Genomic DNA, 22,291 nt, shown 5'->3' with positions numbered 1-22,291 from the left:
AGCCCAAGCCTGCTTTAAATTTCTCAATAACTTGATCCCTGACCTGTCTGGTGTGTTCTTTGGACTTCACGGTGTTGTTGCTCCCAATATTCTCTTAGACCAGGGGTCTCAAACTTGCGGCCCGCGGGCCATTTGCGGCCCTCGATACAATATTTTGTGGCCCCAGGGCCCCAGAGCTTGTAGGGGCCCCCAGTGGCTACAAGAGGAAAACATTTTTTTTCAAATCGGCCTTATAGTTTTTGAGAAAATCGATTTTAAAGTTGCAAAGGAAAAAAATACACATTTAAAAACCCGCCGACTTTAATGGTTAATAGCAAATCCACCTTAAATGCTAGAAACCCTAAATTTGCAGGATATGTTAAGGAGATCATTAGGAATAAGAGGAAAAAACTTTTTCAAAAAGACCTTATAGTTTTTGAGAAAATCGATTTTAAAGTTTTGAAGGAAAATAGTATACTTTTAAATGCGGTAAATGTCACTTTTAGTAGCAAGCCTAACGGTAGTGTAATTTTACATGTATCAAAAGAAAGAGCAATACATTTCCTGACAGGGTTTCCAGGGCTTCCATACGCAGCCGCAGCGCTTTGGCCAGGGATCGCTATACAGCCGCAATATGGCTGTATGAAGATTCATGGCATTTTTTCCTATTTTCCCAATTTTTTTTTTATGTTTAGAGTGTGGGAATTTTTTTTTCTTAAATTATGTGGGGTCCCCCCTCCTGAAATTTTTTAACCCCTTGTCCCCCATGCAGGCTGGGGTAGCCAGAATGTGGAGCTCCGACCGATTGGGGCTTCAAACCCTGACTATACCAGCTGCAAAAAAGGTCCCTTAATGCCGATTTTTGTTCCAGGGTATCTGTTGGGGGGGGGGGTTGGTTTATTTTGCTCTGGGGCCCTATTGTTGCTTAAACCGGCCCTGCCTGCCGGCAAAAGCAAAAGAGACACGGAAGCGAACTGTATTTGCCCATTTTACCTTATAGTTCGCTTCAGTGCTCCCAAGTAATCCGCCGCATCCCCGCCGCTAAACAAGGGCTGCAGACCCCCAAATCCCCCGCGCAAACATCCACGACTGCGCTGAGGGGCAGAGCTTCCAGCTGTAGCTCTGCCCCTCCTGACGTCAATCGCCGAATGGATCGCCGCCTCTCCCCCGCCCCTCTCTGTGAAGGAAGAGTGAGAGGGGCGGGCAGAGGCGGCGATCCGCCGCGATTGACGTCAGGAGGGACAGAGCTGAAGCTGAAAGCTCTGCCCCTTCCAGGAAATGCCGGCGGATTGCCCCCGGGGCGATTTTGCGGCGGGGACACGTGAACTCCCTTATGCGGCCCAGCCTCATCCTGACTTTGCCTCCTGCGGCCCCCAGGTAAATTGAGTTTGAGACCCCTGTCTTAGACAACCTCTGAGGCCCTCACAGAGCAGCTGTATTTGTACTGACATTAGATTACACACAGGTGCACTCTATTTAGTCATTAGCACTCATCAGGCAATGTCTATAGGCAACTGACTGCACTCAGATCAAAGGGGGCCGAATAATTATGCACACACCACTTTGCAGTTATTTATTTGTAAAAAATGTTTGGAATCATGTATGATTTTCATTCCACTTCTCATGTGTACACCACTTTGTGTTGATCTTTCATGTGGAATTCCAATAAAATTGATTCATGTTTGTGGCAGTAATATGACAAAATGTGGAAAACTTCAAGGGGGCCAAATACTTTTGCAACCCACTGTAGCTACCATTTTCTATCTGCATGATACAAATGAAAGCTTCAATCTGATTGGTTGCTTGGGATAACTCTTCTTTCCTTTCAGTCTTCAAATCAACCCTTGCATCTCATTTCCTCAAGCCGAAGCATAATCTGACGTAATTTCACAGTTATGACTAGACTTTAGCTTCTACAGAAAACCATACTGTACATGAAGTAGTAGAGGGATTTTATTGGACATGGAAGATCTTCCACTCAATAACCCATAACAGTTTAGATGGGAACTGTACTTAAAATATGCTTTGGGAATTACATAAAAGCAAAGCACTATGTGAGGTCTCATCGACCTGCTAAAATTAGCCGTTTTATAATAACAGACTGATGCAATGGATGACGACTATCATACATTGTTTATACAAGATACGCATTCGATTTGATTTAAAATGTAATGCTTTTGTTAGTTTTAATGTTATTAAAAACTAGGGACATCTAGACCAACATTTCATTGAAAAATCAATCAAACATTAATCTAAAAAGACCATTTTTCAAATCAATATGGGTAATTGTGTGTTGGGAGGAGCAAGCCGATGCAAAACTCATGGATTTGAACTGCATAAAGCAGTATTCAGATTAATACTCCATCTGATGTCTGCTGATTGGTGCCCAGTTGCAACCAGGTTAATCAATATCATTAAGACTGTAACCATTCACTTGACATAAAGCCTATTTCACAGTGCATGATGGGCTTTAGTCAGGCAACCAGGAGACAGTGTATTCATGTCATTTTATGAGCATGCATGAAGGCACCTTCCTTTCGGGCTTACAAACTTAGCATCCCGATTGTGCAATCTGCGTGCAGTCCAACTTAATCTAAAATAGTATAAAAAATATTCAAATTATATCAAGTCTACTAACTCTTTCACTACAGTGTTGTTGGTAGTTGCAAAAAGACTGCACAATCAGACTGTAAGCCCTTATACAAAGATCAGGTAATTGTTTTCCAGTTGGATAAATGTCTTTACAGGCATGTCTTTGGGCCGATCTTGGAGAGATATCAACCAGGTTTTATCAGCTCTATTCCTACTGTTTTCCTTTAGACAGAGTAAAAGTACCCATCAATGATACACACAATACACTATATACAATCTCGATTGCACAATCTTTCCAAATCTATGTTGTATCATTAATAGGCACCATAAAGCTAGTCATTGCTCCCCGTTCTGCCCTTCCCTCCTCAATACCAGTCAGCATACATCAAGCTTTGGTTGTGTGTTCTGGGCATCACATCTATGGCAAACTTCAATTCTCCTCTCTCTTGAAGTTTTTATGGTGAAACATTGTAAAATGTAAAATACATGTGTACAGATACTTATAAGAAGTATATTTCTCCCAGAGTAAAAGTGCACTTTAAATCACTTTTCTCCAGTGTTGCTGTCACTTACAGTAAGCAGTAATCAGAATCTGAAAGATCCGACTGGTCTTGGACTAATCCACCTCCACATGAGGGTTTCTCAGTATCTCCCTTATTGTATACAAAAGCAATCCCTTTACAGGATCTATACAAAGATGTCAGCCAGCCTTTCTTCTTGATTGCACAATATTTTGCCAGTTGAATTGAGCAACTACTACTGACCAGTCTGACTTTGAAAATGCAGTACTTTCCTAGACACCTTATCATAGCTGATGCAAAAACTCTTCCAATCTTTGTATGATCCAATTAAAATGATCACATGATCCAGCAACTGAAGGGGAATTTTTCTGCAACCCATTATATAACAACTGAAGTATTGATCCTTGAAGAACTGGATGTGCAGGTAATATTTGATCAGTCCTGTACATGTCCTGTACATCAGAGGTCCCCAACCCTGTCCTCAAGGCCCACCAACAGTACATGTTTTGCAGAAAACCACAAACCTACACAGGTGAGGTAATTAGTGTTGCAGCAGAGCTGATTACCTACCTCTGTGAATTTCCACAAAACATGCACTGTTGGTGGGCCTTGAGGACAGGGTTGGGGAACACTGCACATGACAGAACCAACAGAAACTAATTTCAAACAAATTATCAGTTGGAAAAACAGGCACCCGTGTAAGTAGATTTGGTGTTCCCTACTGATCAATCCCCTTTCTGGAAATCAACTGGAAAAATCAACTGGCCACGAATTGCCTGAACAGTGTATTACTCATGAATTCTTCATCTATTAATTGTGCCAGGTTTAAATATGATACCGGAGTGTGCAAAAACTGCATGAGTGGTAGGTCTTTCAGGAGCATTCTCTGAGGCACTGGAAGTCCACAGCTGTCACACACTTTGAAGAGCTGCTCAGTAACTCGTGTCCTATAACAAAGGAATTAAAGATTTGATAAGTACTGTTGCCTTCAGCATATTACAATACCACGGCGCAGTCACATGGAAGATCAAGACCTTCATACCTTCCATCCACACTAAAAGCAGGACAGTAGGTGAGATAAGCTGCAGCAAGCACACAGTTTGTAAGGAGGTCACTAGAACTGTTTTGGTTCAACTTGTCTTTCCACTGCTGCTCTTGTGCCTTCAGCCTTAATGATATAAAACATACTCCATCAAACCATAGCAGTAAAAATCAGATGCCTTCTATTTACACATTTCAGCCAATTATTTGTATACACTTTATATTGTGAAGACAAAATAAGCTAACTTCATTTATGCTATAAGTACTACATACTGGTTTCTAAAGTGGCATGTAAACTTTGTCTGCAGGTATACACACATTACATGGTAACAGATTCAGGAAATATAAGTAAGCTAACCTGTCCAGGATGTCCACAGCTGCCTGTAGCTTCTCCTCTTGGGACCTCAGATCCTCCTTTAGCTGGCATTTCTGACCCACAGCAGCATCGTATTCTTCATGAAGCTTCTCCACCTGTAAGAGTGAGGTTGAGGCATCTCTGAGAATCCACTTACATATAAATAAAATAACTATAGAGTAAATAAATGCAACAGAGAAAATCAAAGGTGGAAATAAATGTAGAATCATAAAAATAAATGACTTCTGTGCAGTGCAGATATTATATTATTGAATCTGTGGCGCTGTACAACAGAAAAAAAAGGTATAACAATGCAATATAAACAATATAACAACAGTACAATACAATTATGGATTACAGATGATGCAATGAGCAAATCAATTGCAGATTTTTACATAATGGTGGAAGATATGAATGCACATTACACAGCATTGTAAGACAAAGGTGGGAGAGAGCCCTGGCCAATTGGCCTTGCACTCTAGGAATGGAGGCAGAGACTAAGCATGACATACTATATATAACATACAGGAGAATTTACATTGTTCATTGAACAAACAGTTTATAATTCAGGACTGGGGTGGAAACAATAGAAATGGAACTAATAGGAATAAGCTGAATTGGCCTGGCTAGAATTGGTATAATACTGGCACTAACAACACATAACACAAGAAATATAAAAAAAATGGCTTTCCTGTCCTATTATACCCAAGTTTTTATGGCACTTAGCTGTTGTCCTTCTGGAACCAAATCAATACCATTTCTTCCTTATATGTCCCTGCTTTAGGTGTGATGTACACATTTGTACAAAATCGGTTTGAATAATGAAAATAGGCACTTGGCATAGCAGCAGGGCCGTTTCTGGCCATTTTGATGCCTGATGGAAGGCAGATGTTGCCCCCCTAACTTTTTACTAGTGAGGGCCTGTACACACTGCTGCGCTTTTAAAATCGCATGTGATTTTTAAATCGCAAGCCTTCATGAGAATAGGAAAAGCGCTTCGCACCAGTGTGTACAGGTCCTCACGATTTTCATTATTTTTCAAAAGACCTTGCGATTAAAAAGTGCATGCGATTTGAAAAGTGCAGCGCAAGCGCAGCAGTCTGTACAGGTCTTTAGTCTGTAACCTCCCTCAAATGTTCATTCAACCTTTGTGATGTGTGTGTGTGTGTGTTTGTGTGGGGGGGGGGGGGGGGCTGAGTGAGATTTTGACCTTTATAAAAACTTGAATACCTCAAAAACTATAAAAGATAGAATGATGATTTTTGCAGCACAAATGAGCACAATTACAGCACTATCAAACCATACCAGTTCCATGCCCACACGCTGTTGTATGGGGGCTGGGTGATGTTATTGTCTGGGGGAATGTTTGTTATTACCTTCAAAATGAAAGCAGCACAACACTTTGTTTTTGCAGTACAAATGGGCACAAACATAGCATAACATTTATTTGTGCTGATTATAGGGGAGCCAGCTTCACTGAGCTCAGAGCGAAGCAGCTGTACAGCACACAGCCCCCAAACCCTTGCTTGAGGGATAAAGTCCTGATTCAGTTCTGTCTTTCCCCACCTAAAACATGACTAATAAGGGAACAGTATGTTCTACCTTTATGTAGGTTTGGTTGTACAGGAACATAGAACCAGATACCAAATAAGTTTGGTGACAAAAAAAGGACTTTCACTTGTAGTTGTGTTTTTTTTCCTTTTGAATACATGAATTATACATAATTATTTTAATACATGTGTGTTGTTACCTCAGTGTGGAGAGAGGGAAGACCCTCTACAGTCAGGGTGCTCAGCATCTGATGATAAAGTACTGTGGACTCTTCTTCAAAGTTCTCTGATATCTAAACAAGGTAGATACAATGTTAATTGACCAAATCGTGCTTGTTAGTCTAAGGTTTCACTGGAAATTCAACTTTTGTTTCAACATAAATCAATCCGGAATATAATGTTATTAAACATTTTCTTTACATTTTAATGCCCACCAACTATGAGCATAACATACAGCTAAAAATGCACTTTTTTGTAACCAAGACTACATGACTCTGAAGTATTGACTGCCCAGAAATTCCTATCTTCCTGCATGAAATAATTAGCTGCAGAGGGTGGAAGCCCTTCTGCATTTCGGAGTTGATTTAATCCAGAGCTTGGCAGCAGACTGTGACACGGCTATGGCTGTGTTTGATAAACACATACAAATAATTTAAGCAAAGAAAAGCAATGTTAGCTATTAATCTTTGCAATATGCAGCATTAAAGTGAGGGAATTTATTTTACTTTTTGTTGCTTCAGCAGTTTCTGACCAGCTACAAATGAATTATTTTTTTAAAGAGCTGTTATGTGCCGCAAGTCAATTCTCATGTGTTACATGATTCTACAGCTGAACAAAGTGGGTATTTACATAGCAATCCTCCCCTGGAAAACTCAGTCACAATCGGCATTCTGATCGCTGATTGTGCGTCAGGTTATAATTCAGATTGGATGTGTAGTTGTAGTAGGAAGCAAAAGCCTGGGGTCTGGCCTATTCCAGTTGGGTACAGCTGCTATTCTTGGATTACAATGTTTTTCTTTAATTACCAGGAACAAAAAAAATCTTCCTTCAGCAGGCACCTCCCACATAGGTGTGAACACAAGCTTGAAAGGAGACATTTGGTAGTACACTATACTTTTCAGCTCACTATGGGGGCAGACAGAGCAGAAGCAAAGTTCCTGGCTATATTTAATAAATGTACTTGTTTATTTTGTGCTTTAAAGAGATACCGTACTTGTGATATATATGATCAGTATATTATTTTACATATTATTATTACAAGTTATTAATATGATTATTATTATTATTATTATTATTATTGACATAACCAGCAATCTGGTTATTAAACTTCTCAGGAAGGGAATGTCACACACTATTCATGTCTGGTATTAATGTGATCCATATTCTCTGGGGATTGTGAATTTGCTATTATTATTTGTGTGCAATGAATGTGGCCCAATATATAAAAATGTCACATATTTGGGATTCAGGGTTCCCTTCAAAATAAAAAGGAATGCCACCAGCTCCAGCCCAGGGGCTGACTCTGAATTCCGCCCTAAAGAGCTGGGTCCTATATAAGCAAAGGACTGAAATCTGATAAGGTCCTCCCTTTTTTGTAACATCACGGAAGTCTGAAGCCAGCAAGAGGACCATGTGGCTGGCCTCCAGTTTGACTGAGCGTTTGAAACAAAGGAACCTTCCATTTTGCGTGGATTTTCACACAAAGGACATCTTTCTCCCACAATGTCTAAATATTCCTTTTTTTTTTTGACCTTTTATTTTACCTGTGGCTACTGTGTCTATAATTGTTACTTTTAATAATTTTCCCTATATTTTAATTATTTATATTGCATTTACAATAAAAGACTTTAGGTCATTTTTTTGTGCGGCTACATACCTGGTTTAAGCACCGCAGAAAAAATCCTAGCCTTTCTAAACATTCGCTACCTTAAGTATTGTATTGTTTTTATTCAGACCAGAGTGTTTTATCATTTTTATTTGCAGGTTTAGAATACTTCTGCAGAGGTGGTGGAAGCCTTGCACCTGAAATATTGTGTATCAAAGTGTTTGTTGTGCTCACACGCTCCCTCCTGGCCTGTCTGCTTGCCCAGTTCCAGTGGTTTCAGTGCATCGATTAAATCCATGATATTGGATTGTCTGTGCATTGGAAAAGATTCGGAGGCATTGAGCAGTCCAGCCACTAGGGGGCCTGTGACAGGACTTACCAGTAAGACATATTAAAATCTGATCTACATGTTTGCTGGTTCGCTTCTACTCTGTGGGTTCCCCGGCAGCATCTATGTGCCAGGTGCATGATGTGCATTGATTGCCATGGTGACATTATGTCATGATATCATCAAAGGTCCACCTAATTTATGAGACAATTCCACTGTTTTTTATATATATTTTGAGCACATAATTTATTTAAGTAGGGGTTAGAATATGGCATGTTTCCTAATCTTTTTAACTTTTTCCCTAGACAATTCTCTGCTTATACTCCAGAAATTGTTTTTTCTTTCCTAAAGCAGGTAGAACTCTTTTTAAAATAAAGTTAGATAGATAAAGATTAACTTTACTTAATATAGGTTAATGAAAAATATTGCTTAATTTTAACAATATTACTTTGGGAGAATGTTTAGTCAGTTTGCCCATTGTAAACCCTTTCCTCTCCCTGGTTTACTTTCCGAAATTTACCACAGGTTAGCAACATCTTTACTGCTGGTAGGGTCTCTATTGCGAAATGTTTGTTTACTGTGTGTTCCGAAGTCTGTCGAAACAACACCTGTTCTACCAGAATGCTCTGGGAGGAGAATTCAGCCTAGGCTAGACATCAGTGGGAGGGAGGGCTACGTACCAATATACAGCTATATATAGCTATAGGATGTGTTTCTGATGCTGAAATCTGGATAAATAACATTGAAGTGGGTATCCTCTATAAAATACTACATTCTACAATGTCACTATGTTGCCTCTTTAACTGACTTTTTTATATTGACTGGATCACACCTTTAAGAATATATAAACTGATGATTCGCATAGAACACACATATAATTACAATATGGTAAACTCACCTTTTTTGACTGCTCCTCTTTGATAATAATCTCCTCTTTTTCTCTCTCGAAATCTGCCACCTTTTTCTGGCATTCCTTAAGTGGCACACAAAGCCGTGTATATTCCACCACTGCAACAATAAATGCCACCAGCGAGGCTGCATCCTCAGAGCTATAACGAGCTGCTGCAATTGTAATTCCTCCTCTTTTATTATCCTTTGTTTTGCTATTATCACTTTGTGTGTACTTCTTAGCTGGTGTTATGGACTGAGGAGTGGCATCTGAAATACACCAACAAAAGGCACAGGAATTTATGTAGATATATGATGGGTGGTCACTGTTTTCTTTTGAAGCAATGTGCTATGAAATAAATACATTGCCCATATCAAAAAAGACAAGTGTAGGGCTGTTTCACATATATGTGTTATGCTAAACGTATGGGTTTAACACGACATGTACATGTCTCTGCCATGACCACACCTTCACAAATGATCTTTTGCAGCTCATGAGTTTTTTATTGTTTCATGGAGCAGAATCTCACTGTATGATCAATCTTCTCTTTAACCATCAGAATCACTTTATTGCCAACCACGACTGGGTCGTGCCCAGAATTGGACTTGGCACGTACAGGACTTTAGTGTAGGATAGGACTTACAAAGACACAGTAAAGTAAACACAATTTCCACGTACAGCAGAGTAACACAAAATTTTACTTAATATATAAATATGCAGCAGTGTAATGCGATTTGTCAGTTCCAGTAAAAAAACCTAAAGGGGGTGTGAAAGGAGTTCAAGATGTTGACAACCGAGGGGCTCTAGGTTTGGAGTTGGTCTGAAACCTCCAGCCTGATCGAGGCCAAGTGAAAAAGTGGTGACCTGGGCGGCCATGTACATTAAATATAGTTGCAATATGGTAAAAAGTAGCAATGGGATAATACATGCCTGTAAAAAGCCTGAAAAATGATACAACCACTTATGGCATAATGTGCTTTATTTTATCGAGGCAGAAAATAAGCATGAACTTTGATGTTTTCTTAGCAGATCCTCCTAACCAACGTGAATGCTTGGTACTGTATCAGCTGGCGTTGAAATTATAACCTACGTTCTGCTGAATACCCAAAAGCATCTTTGAATCAGAAACACAATAATGTATACCAGATCTTAAAGTATGAAGTTGATCTCTACGTCTATTTTGACAAGTCAATGTCTGTCCTGAGTTTCCAATGGGATGGACTAGTGTTTAGTACCACTGGGATCTGCGTCAGATTTATGAAGATTGGTACACAGAAAAGTGAAGCAGTTGTCAAGAACAACAGATATCTGTTTCATTTAACAGCTGAAAGGTGATTGGCTTCTCAATGCAGCTACCCTGCTACTTTTACTCCTGTTTTCCTTTCATGTGTGATAAATATGAACTACTGTATTATCTCTTTTTCATTTTGCTGAAGTTGGCCACTCTCTCAATAAAGCACAAGATATAGAGCATTAGAATACACGCTAAGTGTGCTGCAGCTATGCATTATATTCACAATATATACACACACCAAGTGTTCTCTAGGATTATATATAATTTTATTATAAGAATCCACTTGAACACCAAAATATTCTAATTATAAAAATGTGGTAAGTTATAATAAACTCCATTATACATACGTGGGGCAGCATTTTCCAGCAAAGAGCCTTCACCCGTAACTCCAGTGGAACCTTCTTTGGCTCTACCAAGATAGGCCTCAACATCTTTTAGAGTCAGCTCTGGAAGTCCATCATCAAGTTTGGCAATCCTGTATATAAATAAACCTAATCACCATTTGACTGAGTGTAGATGATTACAAGCAGTCGTGAGAAATGCAATTCAGTGAAAGCAGAGTCTGCAAATCCTGCTGGCCTGTGCCTAAACAATTTGAGTCATGCAGGTTGGTGTTGGTCCCGAGGAATAGAGGTCCCAGGAAACTCTAGTCACATAAATCCATAACACATATGAAGATTATTTTTCTGAGACTGAAAGATGTGGCTTATTATTATGAAATGCCTACAGTTATCAACACAACCATTATAAAATAAATCATGGAGGTTGCCATTGCTGATCTAAACAAAATGCTTTTTTCCTTTGTTGTAATGCCAGGGCAACAAAACCAGTAACAGGTATTTCTCCAAATAGTGGTTCTAGCACACAGCACTGGCACATTTCATAAATCTAGCACACAGCACTTGTATATTTCATAAATCTAGCACACAGCACTTGTATATTTCATAAATCTAGCACACAGCACTGGCATATTTCAATAAACCAAACTGATTTTGCCTAAAATCTGACAGAACCTCTATGTACGTTTCTTTAATGCTCAGTGCAGCTAATTATGTATTTGTCGCTTAAAGAAAGTCTAAGGTGAAAAAAACAATTGTATCTTCCTTCCTACTCCTAAAAATGACTTTTTTTTTTAGAATCCTGCAATTGGTTTTTTTCCGTGTATCAGCTAAGAAAAGAATATTCAATTATGAATGTCTCGTGCTGACAAAGTTTTTCAGTGTCTCAGAAGCTAAAATATACAAACTATTGACCTTTTTTGTCTATCCCCAGCTCTCAGAAGCTGTTTTTAACAAGGAATGAGTTTTATGGCTGTAATTTCTTATCAATGGGGGTTAAGCTATAGTCCAACTAAGTCCCGTCTTGAGAGAAACTGTCACTTGCACACCTTTCTGGCAGAAAAAGGAACAGTCAGTCAGAAAGGCTAGTTATTTGTATATTTAGCTTTGTACATACACGTCTATTTCATCATGTCACATAGGGTATCCTGTAACCTGTTTTTTGATCTATGTAGAATTTCTGCCACTCCTAATCTCACTCACAATTACCTTCTGCTTGAAAATACTCAAAAATATCAATCAATTTCATTTTTTTCTATAGGTTATACTTCTTGTTGTTGTTCATTTATATGGACTCTTTCATGGATTTTATTTAGTAATTTGTTTTATTGAAACGTAAATTAGTCCACAATCTGTTATTAAATATTTGCACCTATACTTGTGACTTAGCAACCAGTAATTTTTTTAATACACTTATTGGTGTGTTTTCTTTTCTGTCCTGTTTCTAGCACTGACCATACCAACCTGGTTCATTACATGTTATTCTAAATTAATTTTTATTATTAATAAATATATTTAAAAAAATGCAAAAATTCAAGCAAGATGCTTTGTTAATATTAAATATGATTGCTTATGCTGTAATGATTACATCAAATGTCTCCAAACACTGTATATGATAAGCATGGTGGCTAGTACTCTTTTCTTGGGTCTGACACTCATCCAGAGCATTATCTGCATGGAGTTTGTGTGTTCTCCATGTGTTATCATGGGTTTAATTTGAAGATTCAGTTTCCTCCCATATCCCCAAAACACACTGAGAAGGTACTTTTACCCCCAAACTGGCCTTTGACTATGGTATGGGCATTGGACTATGGCAATAATTAGATTGTGAGCCTATCGGTAGGGGCAGATAGTGGCACGAAATATTCAGAGCACTCTGTAAAGTGCTGTGAAAAAAAATGTTACTGCTTTATAAATACGTAACATGACAATAGTAACTTACTGATTTATCATATCAACAAACTTGCTGGTCTCGCCAATATTATATTGTATGTTTTTCCATTTTGTCCTATCAACTTTATCACCAGGATCCCTAAAGCCTGAAAGTAAACACAGAGAGAAAGTGAAATTGCTGTAGGAATAGACATCAAAGCTTAGTGCATTTAAAACCATAAATATCATATAGTCCACATAAATATGCATGTAAGAAAAAACACAAGCCTGAACTAGGGTTTTAAGCCATTTTCATCAAACTGAAACATACTAGCCTCTAGTGACCGCTGCACGCCAATTGGCCCCTTCAATGGGGCTAGCAGGAGATCACGCGCACCGATGCGCGCGCATCTCTGCTTGGAAGGCGGAGCACCGCCTTCAGTCTCCCAGCAGTGATCGCCGCCAGGAGACTGTTAGATGGCGAAACCGCTGTCTAATATACCTGTACAGCGCTGCAATCTAAGGCAGCGCTGTACTGAGGACAGTCGTGTGACACGGCTGTCCCTCTGGGGGAGCCAGGAGCAATCCGCTGTCATAGGCTGAAGCCTATGACAAGCGATTGCTGTCATAGGCTGCTGCTGGGAGGGAGGGACCTGGGAAAAAATAAATAAAAAAATGTAAAATTTAATAAAAAAATAAATATTTATTTTAAAAAAAAGTTAAACAACCTGGGAGCGATCAGACCCCACCAACAGAGAGCTCTGTTGGTGGGGAGAAAAGATCACTTGTGTGCCGAGTTAGACGGCCCCTGGATACGTGGCGATAAACAATCCGATGAACGATCATTCCCCAATCCATCTATTGCAATCGTGAACATGGGGACAAATGGCGGATGCAAACACATTGTTCAATGACCGCTGTAATTAGCATGGCGGTCCATGGTGATTGGAACGACCTTTCACGATTGGATCCATCATGACGGTCATTCAAACCTAATGATTATCACATGCTATTGGCCGTCGCTGAACGTTGTTTAATGAACTTTCACTAAACAATGTTGTGCAATATCACAAAAAACATTTTTCGTACAAAATCATTTAGTAACATCGCTTAGTGAGTATGGGCCTTTATTTACAGGCAGACCATCAGTCACCCCCTACAGTGAGCTGTAGTGTGCTACTGACTGCCTCTTAAAGTGAACCAGAGACAAAGCACCCTCATGTATTTTACCATATATATCAGTGGGAACATTAGAAAAAACGCCTACCCTGCTCTCTGCTTCATCCTTCACTGCTTAGCCTGCTTGTTATCAGCCCTGATAAAATCCTTGACTGAGCATTCACTCTGTCTTTGCTCAGGAATCATAATAGCTGAGTCATTATAGCAGAGCCAGAAGGGGGCAGGCTTGGGCTTGAAAAAACATCAGAGAAGACAGACTCAGCTATAATCATTCCTGAGCAAGGCAAGACTGAATGCTCAGTCGGGGTTTTTATCAGGGCTGATAACAAGCAGGCTGAGCAGTGAAGGATGAAGCAGAGAGCAGGGTAGGCGTTTTCTCTAATATTCCCATTGATAATTATGGTAAAATACATGAGGGTGCTTCGTCTCTGGTTCACTTTAAAGTGAGGCTGTGTTAAACTTGACACAATGCACATTTACTAGTATGGTACTACACTTTCTGTAGTGCTTATTTAAAAACAAAAAAAAAATACAAGCTTATAGAGCTCTGATAGCACCTTCAGCAATCTAGTTCTAAAGTTTCATTGTATTTGCAACTGTAACTATAACCACACCACTGCTCTTTCATCCAACCATAAGCCAGCCTCTATAATGGGATAGCTAAATGGGTAAGTAGTGAAGCCACACCCTCATCCACCTACCTGACAGTATATAGACAGTTCCCTACTTACAAACAACGTGAGTTACAATATTTCAGAGAAACATTTTGAATTTGTCTTCATGTACAAAATATACAATACTGCTTTTTTATTAGATATTTTTGATGATAAATGTTACAGTATTGTATAAACTATTATATGTAGTTCAAAACTCTTTAAAGGCACAACCAAAAAACTTCAAAACAAGCAAAAAAAAAAAAAAAAACGTAGTTTATACTATATGTCTAAATCCAGAGTTGTTGGTTTACTGTTAGGCAGATGCATGGCTTGGTAGACAAAATCCAGCTCTCTGCCCATCTATCTGAATTCATCTGTATTTAAAGAGACTCTGTAACAAAAATGTCATCCTTTTTTCTACTATCCTACACGTTCTTAAACCTATTCTAATGTGCTCTGACTTACTGCAGCACTTTCTACTATCACCGTCTCTGTAATAAATCAACTTTTCTTTCCCCTGTCGGATTTGTCACCCTGTGTCTGGAAGGCTGCCAACTTTTCAGTGTTGTTGATCTGTTATGCACGCCCCCTCTATGCACACTCCCGTGTGTGTTATTTAGATTAGGCAGCGTCTCTGCTCTCTTGTCAGTGAGAGAAGAGAGCTGCCTTTTACAAGCTGGATATATCGTCCTCTGTTAGGCTGTGAAAGGAGCTGGCTGGGCTGTCACATACTGAGGAATTACAGACACTTGCAGAGCTGTCTGCAGGAAGATACAATCAGCTTGTCACTCTTCAGTGGATGATAGCTGCAGGGGGAAGAAGGTAAACACACAAATTATCTCTTGAGATTCAAAAGGAAGGCTGTATACAGCCAGCTTGTGTATGGATGTATTTTCTATGTGTGGACATACTGTACATCAACCTACTTCCGGTTTTGGTGGCCATTTTATTTGTTTATAAACAAACTTTTTAAAACTGTTTTTGACAACTTTTAATACATCGGGGAGTGGCGAAATTGTGACAGAGGGGAATAGTAGAAGTCCCCTAACACACTGGTATGTTTATTTTTGTGCGATTTTAACAATACAGATTCTCTTTAAAGCGACTCTGTAACAAATTTTTCAGCCTTAGTTCTTCTATCCTATAAGTTCCTATGCCTGTTCTAATCTGCTCTGGCTTACTGCAGTCTTTCCTAACTGCACTGTCTCTGTAATAAATCAATGTATCTTTCCTCTGTCCTGTTTGTCGGGCTAAGGCTTGATTGTGTGGAATGTGCAGGGCTGCTTGTGATTGGTAGAAGCGATACACACCCTCTGCAGGCCCCCTGCACACTTTGAATGACTCACACACTATGCTTAGCTGAGCCTATTAGAAGCTGGTTAGTTTGTTTGTAAACACTGCCTAAAACTGTTAATTACAAGCCAGGATTGCAGCAGAGAGTGGCAGAAACAGCACAGAGGGGCACAGGAGAAAATAATGAATAGAATGGTATGCTTTTTATTGTAAGAATATTAGAGTACAGATTCTCTTTAAGACAATCACAGCTCCAATAAAGGGGATGTCATGCTTCAGCACCAGCAGATTTAAAATGAGCACTATAGGGAGAGCAGTAAGGCTGCAGAGAACTACCCTTTGTGTGATCCATTTCTAGTCAAGGTTCCGTTTAACGTAATCACATGGGGGTCATTAAATACAGGCAGATTTTGCCTAGCAATGTCAGAGGCAGATGGAAGAGTAACAGTGAAATGAGAAAACGGTGCCTATAGTGAGCCCCTGTCACAGCAGGCACCCGAGTACCTGTGTACTGAAGGGAGGTTTTTTTCAGGTACAGTTTAACAGTTTAAAGAGGAACTCCAGTGAAAATAATGTAATAAGAAAGTATTTAATTTTTACAATAATTAAGCAATAGTGTTTCATTTTTACAATAATTGTGTATAAATGATTTAGTCAGTGTTTGCTCGTTGTAAAATCTTTCCTCTCCCTGATTTACATTCAGACATTTATCACATGGTGACATTTTTACTGCTGACAGGTGAAGTCACTGGAAGTAGCGGCTGCTTGCTTTTTTGGCAGTTGGAAACAACTGTTATTTCCCACAATGCATCAAGGCTCCCACAGTGTGATGTCAGTACCTCAGTGCTATGAGGCGCTGACATCACATGTAGGAGGGGTTTCACCACAAAATCAGCCATACAGAGCCCCCTGATGATCCGTTTGAGAAAAGGAATAGCTTTGTCATGGGTAAGGGGGTATCAGCTACTGATTGGGATGAAGTTCAATTCTTGGTTATGGTTTCTCTTTAAATACGTTTTTGGTCAAGGACAACATGAAGCATAGCACTGCAGGAGTGTGAAATGTTGCCACAATTTCAGTGGAAAGCTTGATTATGCATCACCATTTTAGAATAGCAGATTGACAGCATCATCAGTATAGAGTACTGTGGAGGAAAAAATGACATATCCCTTGCCTCGTTTTTGCGGCAATGATTTTCCTGTAGGTGAAGGCTGCAATCTGGTACTGGCTCTACTGTCTGTCTTTTCACTTATGTGAGCTGGAGATTTGGGGAAATCATTTGTGTTTTCTGATTTTGGGAGACAGCTGATCATGGCCAATGCCATCTCTAGAACCTGAAAGAGATTGAAAAAGAAATGTGGTGAAATGACATACATCCGTTAATGTTTAATTCCGAAATTCCTGTTTAAAAAAAACAACTTTAATGTTAGACTAAAACTGTCACATAAGATATTTAGCAAATGACTCAGGAACAGAAACAGTACAGTAATTTACAAATAACAGCCAACCAAAGGTTGTAAAACAAGTGATAGATAAATATGTGACTGCTGATGTGATAAAGGTGTGACTTTGGAGATGATGAGTGTGTGGCTGGAGGTGTAATAAAGGTGAGACTGGAGGCACAATGAAGGGGTGACTCGATGTGTAATGAAGGTGTGGCTGGAATTGTAATAAAGGTGTGACTGGAGGTGTGATGATGGAGTGAGTGGAGGTGTGATGAAGGTGTGACTGGAGGTGTGATGAAAAAGTAAGTGGTGGTGTGATGAAGGTGTGACTGAGGTGCGATGAAGGAGTGAGTGGAGGTGTAATGAAGGTGTGACTGAAGGTGTGACTGGAGGTGTGACTGGAGGTGTGATGAAGGAGTAAGTGGTGGTGTAATAAAGGTGTGACTGGAGGTGTGATGAAGGAGTAAGTGGTGGTGTAATAAAGGTGTGACTGGAGGTGTGATGAAGGAGTAAGTGGTGGTGTGAAGAAGGTGTGACTGGAGGTGTGATGAAGAAGTAAGTGGTGGTGTGATGAAAGTGTGACTGAGGTGTAATTAAGGAGTGAGTGGTGGTGTAATCAAGTTGTGACTGGAGATGTGACGAAGGAGTAAGTGGTGGTGTGATGAAGGTGTGACTGAGGTGTGAAGAATTTGTGACTGAGGTGTGATGAAGAAGGCAGTGGAGGTGGAATGAAGGTGTGACTGGAGGTGTGATGAAGGAGTAAGTGGTGGTGTGATGAAGGTGTGACTGAGGTGTGATGAAGGAGTGAGTGGAGGTGGAATGAAGGTTTGACTGGAGGTGTGATGAAGGAGTAAGTGGTGGTGTGATGAAGGAGTAAGTGGTGGTGTGATGAAGGCGTGACTGAGATGTGATGAATTGGTGACTGAGGTGTGATGAAGGAGTGAGTGGAGGTGGAATGAAGGTGTGATTGGAGGTGTGATGAAGGAGTAAGTGGTGGTGTGACTGAGGTGTGATGAAGGAGTGAGTGGAGGTGGAATGAAGGTGTGACTGGAGGTGTAATGAAGGAGTAAGTGGTGGTGTGATGAAGGTGTGACTGAGGTGTGATGAAGAAGTGAGTGGAGGTGTAATGAAGGTGTGACTGGAGGTGTGATGAAGGAGTAAGTGGTGGTGTGATGAAGGAGTGAGTGGAGGTGTAATATAGGTGTGACTGGAGGTGTAATGAAGGAGTGAGTGGAGGTGTAAAGAAGGCATGACTGGAGGTGTAATAAAGATGTGACTGGAGGTGTGATGAAGGAGAGAGTGGCAATCTACATTTACATAGAGAACAATTATAATCCCTAGTTGACTTTTGTATTACTACTGACATTAGAGGTGTAGTCATATAACTGAAGTCACATGTTCTATATAGGTGCTCAGTCTGATTGAGACAGTTTAGTCCAGACAGGGCCATATGTCTTTTCTATGTGGACTCCTTGTCAGACATTGTTGGTAGACTGAGGGTAGTAGAAAGCGGCTGGATAGGTTACAGAATCTTGCCAGATCATTACCCTTCCGCCTGCCACGAATAGTATATGTGTCTTCTCTCCACAGCACAAGAGAAACCACAAAGTAAAATGTCCTAAACGAGGTCAGATTATGAGTGCACTAGAGATGTGCATCAGTGTTATTTATACACTGCAGGCTTGCAGGCTGCCTAGCAAATCTGACTCACTGCAAACATATTATCTGCAGAGGAAAAGATAGAAGCACACACATAATAATCATTATCCCTTACCTGACCAACCAAATAGGGAGGATTTTGGCCTCGTACAAGTCTTTCCACACACGATTTGTCCACTTTACTGCACCAGTGCATCACCTGCAAAGAATTATGGGATATGTTACATGATGCTGCCACGCTGGTCACTCAGCCAGCAAACAGAATGTACAATGTCTGCGCTTTCTTAACAATGTGTATATACCATGAAGGCCTACTTGAACTAATCATTCAAATTATTTTCAATCTGATTGACATTCACACTACACAGTTGCTAGTAATATTGCTCCATAACATTGTCATGCATGTGACCGGTATCGCACAGAAATCTCTTGCCAAGCACAGGTAATGAAACATTACAAATGATAGAAATACAGTATTTACAGCAACTTTGGGTTACCGGGTTGCACTTTAATCATTGTTTTTATTTAATAGTGAATTAAAATGGGAGCCTGATTTATTGTGCCCACGAAATGCAAATTGCAAGTGAATAGGGTGTAATTGTGTGCATGTACATTTCCCTATTCATCACTAAGCATTGCATTAGTTTGGCTTTTACATTGTTAATTTTGATTTTAGCACTGGGACTTATTTGTCTTGAAAGGTCTTCGCCAATTCCTTTGTCTGGACCAATGAGAAGCCTCTACAGGAATTTGAAATATGCCAATAGGGACATTTCTGGTTAATTGGCATTTGGGAAAGCAACAAATTCATAAAGTGGCTCATGATCAAGAATTCGATCACTTTGTGACCTTACAGCCTAATATTTTTTTTCACAGCCAGGATTGCATACATGCTTGTTGTGGCTTTATATATGTGTATATAAAGCTACAACAAGACTTTTCTGCATTCCTATTTACGGTACATTGTTCCCTTTAGTTTACAAAACTTTCCATTGTGCATTAGATGCCAAGACAGGATAAGTGAATTATGAGCAAAACCTTTGCCGCTAATTATATCTACATTATACCAAACATGGAAACTTTCCTGGCTAATTAATAATGTGTATATCTAACAATATATATATATATATATATATATATATCCTTAATTACAGGGTGAACACTGATGTTATGGCTATCACACATTCACACAAAAAAATTAAAGCTAAACTTTTTGGATGGGTTTTAGTTGCCGAAGTCAAATGGCAGTTACTAAATAACGCTAACCCAAGATGCGGGCCTTTAGATGCAAACAAGTGCTGATCAGAGTATCTGCCCAACTCTGAAGGCCCACCCTTACATAATCATAGGCCTTAAGTTCTAAAATTATTACCAACCAACATGCCAGCTGGGTTTTGGAGGACTGCTTTTGATTAATGAATCTTCAATCACACTTGATTTATTAGGCAATGCAATAGTCACCAGTAGGGCTCATTATCTGATGTGGTCACCTAAACCTTCTGGCTCAGTTAATGTCGAAGTAGAAGCTTTTCAAGAAGCTAAACATCGACTCCAAAAACAGGAAAACATAAATAACATGGAAGTCTCCTACTGAAGTATACCAGCCTTATATCCCAAGCCAAAGTAGCTAAGGGCCTCAGATACCCCGCAAGAGTGGGGATCCACCTCAACTCACTTACAAAGCACTATGCTGGCTGGCTGACATGCAACTATTTGAGCACTCCATAATATTGGAGATATCAGTGTAGTTCCCCAATCATAGCTAATGTGTACAGCAATTTTCATCAGACCCCTTACCTATTTGCCTTTTGCGTATGACTGGAATAATTAAACCACATAATATTGTAATATTTTAAGTTCTTCACAATATTAACCACTTCACCACTGAGGGGTTTTACCCCCTGACCACCAGAGCAATTTTCACCTTTCAGCGCTCCTTCCATTCATTCGTCTATAACTTTATCATTACTTATCGCAATGAAATGAACTATATCTTGTTTTTTCCGCCACCAATTAGGCTTTCTTTAGGTGGGACATTATGCCAAGAATTATTTTTTTCTAAATGTGTTTTAATGGGAAAATAGGAAAAATGTGGGGAAAAAAAAAATTATTTTTCAGTTTTCGGCCATTATAGTTTTTAAATAATGCATGCTACTGTAATTAAAACCCATGAAATTTATGTGCCCTTTTGTCCCGGTTATAAAACCGTTTAAATTATGTCCCTATCACAATGTTTGGCGCCAATATTTCATTTGGAAATAAAGGTGCATTTTTTTCAGTTTTGCGTCCATCCCTAATTACAAGCCCATAGTTTATAAAGTAACAGTGTTATACCCTCTTGACTTAAATATTTAAAAAGTTCAGTCCCTAAGGTAACTAATTATGTATTTTTTTTAATTGTAAATTTTTGAATTTTTTTTTAATTACAAAAAAAAAAAATGGGGAGTGTGGGAGGTAATGAGTTAATTTTTTGTGTAAAAGTCATTTATTTCTATGTGAAAAATGTGTAGGGTGTAGTTTACTATTTGGCCACAAGATGGCCACAGTAACTTTTTGCTTTATTGCGACCTCCAAGCCTCCTTCCGGAAGCTTGGAGGAAGAATAAGGAGGCTGGACACGTGAGTTTCTTCTCACAATGATCGCGCTGCCCATAGGAGAGCAGCGGGTCATTGTGGGGCTTAGATCAACGAACGGGAATGGATTTTCCCGTTCATTGATCTCCGGGCGAGCGGGCGGCGGCGGTTTTACTAGCGGCGGGCGGCGTGTTTACGAGCGGGAGCGTGGACAGCGTCGGGAACGCGGAAAGTACGTGTTTCTCCGTCCCTGGTTTTTAAAGGATGGAAAAAGGGGCGGAGAAATACGTACGCGCGGGGGTAAAGTGGTTAATAGAAGTCTACAAGCATCTCTGGGATCCCCATGTGGCTCTACTGTCCGACATATTGGTAGAATTCTTCTGTGATAGCTACCAACAGGTTTACTATGGATATCTTCTGTGAGCTTGTCTAATGTAGTCCTCCTGGCCCCTGCCCTGTATTTATAGACATGACTGGAGGATGCAGCAGAAGATGCTGCTTGGTTATGTCAGTGGTGACAGGAGATTCAAATAAACCTGGTGGAGCTTCTACCAAAATGTGAGTGACATATCAAGATGAGGTCTTAAATAAGAACTCTATATTCTTCTATCAACATTACCACTTCAGGATCAGTTTTTTTCCCTTTTTTTCTTTTCCATTCATTCACCGATAACTTTATTGTTACTTATCACACTAAAATTATCTATATATTGTTTTTTTTTTCCACCACAAATTAGGCTTTTTTTGGGTGGTACTTTTTGCTAACAATTTTTTATTTTATATGCATTGTAAAGAGAGTGATAAGAAAAAAAAAAGAAAGAAAAATATTTCTCAGTTTTTCAGCCATTTTAGTTGTAAAATAAAATGTGCTTCGATACATAAAACCCACACGTTTATTTGCC

General features: G+C 39.6%; 1 protein-coding gene across 3 annotated transcripts in view; it reads right to left on the bottom strand.

Annotated features, from left to right (window-relative positions):
- The window catches only part of LOC137571837 (uncharacterized), a 330,761-nt gene that overhangs the window by 50,243 nt on the left and 258,227 nt on the right, over window positions 1-22,291 (bottom strand). For all 3 annotated transcript variants that reach the window (XM_068281532.1, XM_068281533.1, XM_068281534.1), the window contains exons 77-85: window positions 18,932-19,015; window positions 16,887-17,046; window positions 12,655-12,751; window positions 10,722-10,849; window positions 9,090-9,349; window positions 6,239-6,331; window positions 4,492-4,604; window positions 4,135-4,260; window positions 3,931-4,039 (exon numbers count right to left, since the gene is read on the bottom strand). In XM_068281532.1, coding sequence (XP_068137633.1) covers window positions 3,931-4,039; window positions 4,135-4,260; window positions 4,492-4,604; window positions 6,239-6,331; window positions 9,090-9,349; window positions 10,722-10,849; window positions 12,655-12,751; window positions 16,887-17,046; window positions 18,932-19,015 — 1,170 coding nt within the window. The remainder of the gene's footprint in view (window positions 1-3,930; window positions 4,040-4,134; window positions 4,261-4,491; window positions 4,605-6,238; window positions 6,332-9,089; window positions 9,350-10,721; window positions 10,850-12,654; window positions 12,752-16,886; window positions 17,047-18,931; window positions 19,016-22,291) is intronic.

The sequence above is a fragment of the Hyperolius riggenbachi genome, chromosome 4, assembly GCF_040937935.1.
Source record: "Hyperolius riggenbachi isolate aHypRig1 chromosome 4, aHypRig1.pri, whole genome shotgun sequence".
In the NCBI taxonomy this organism is placed as follows: Eukaryota; Metazoa; Chordata; class Amphibia; order Anura; family Hyperoliidae; genus Hyperolius; species Hyperolius riggenbachi.
The sequence above is the reverse complement of the archived record's forward strand: the minus strand, read 5'-3'. Positions and strand labels throughout refer to the sequence as shown.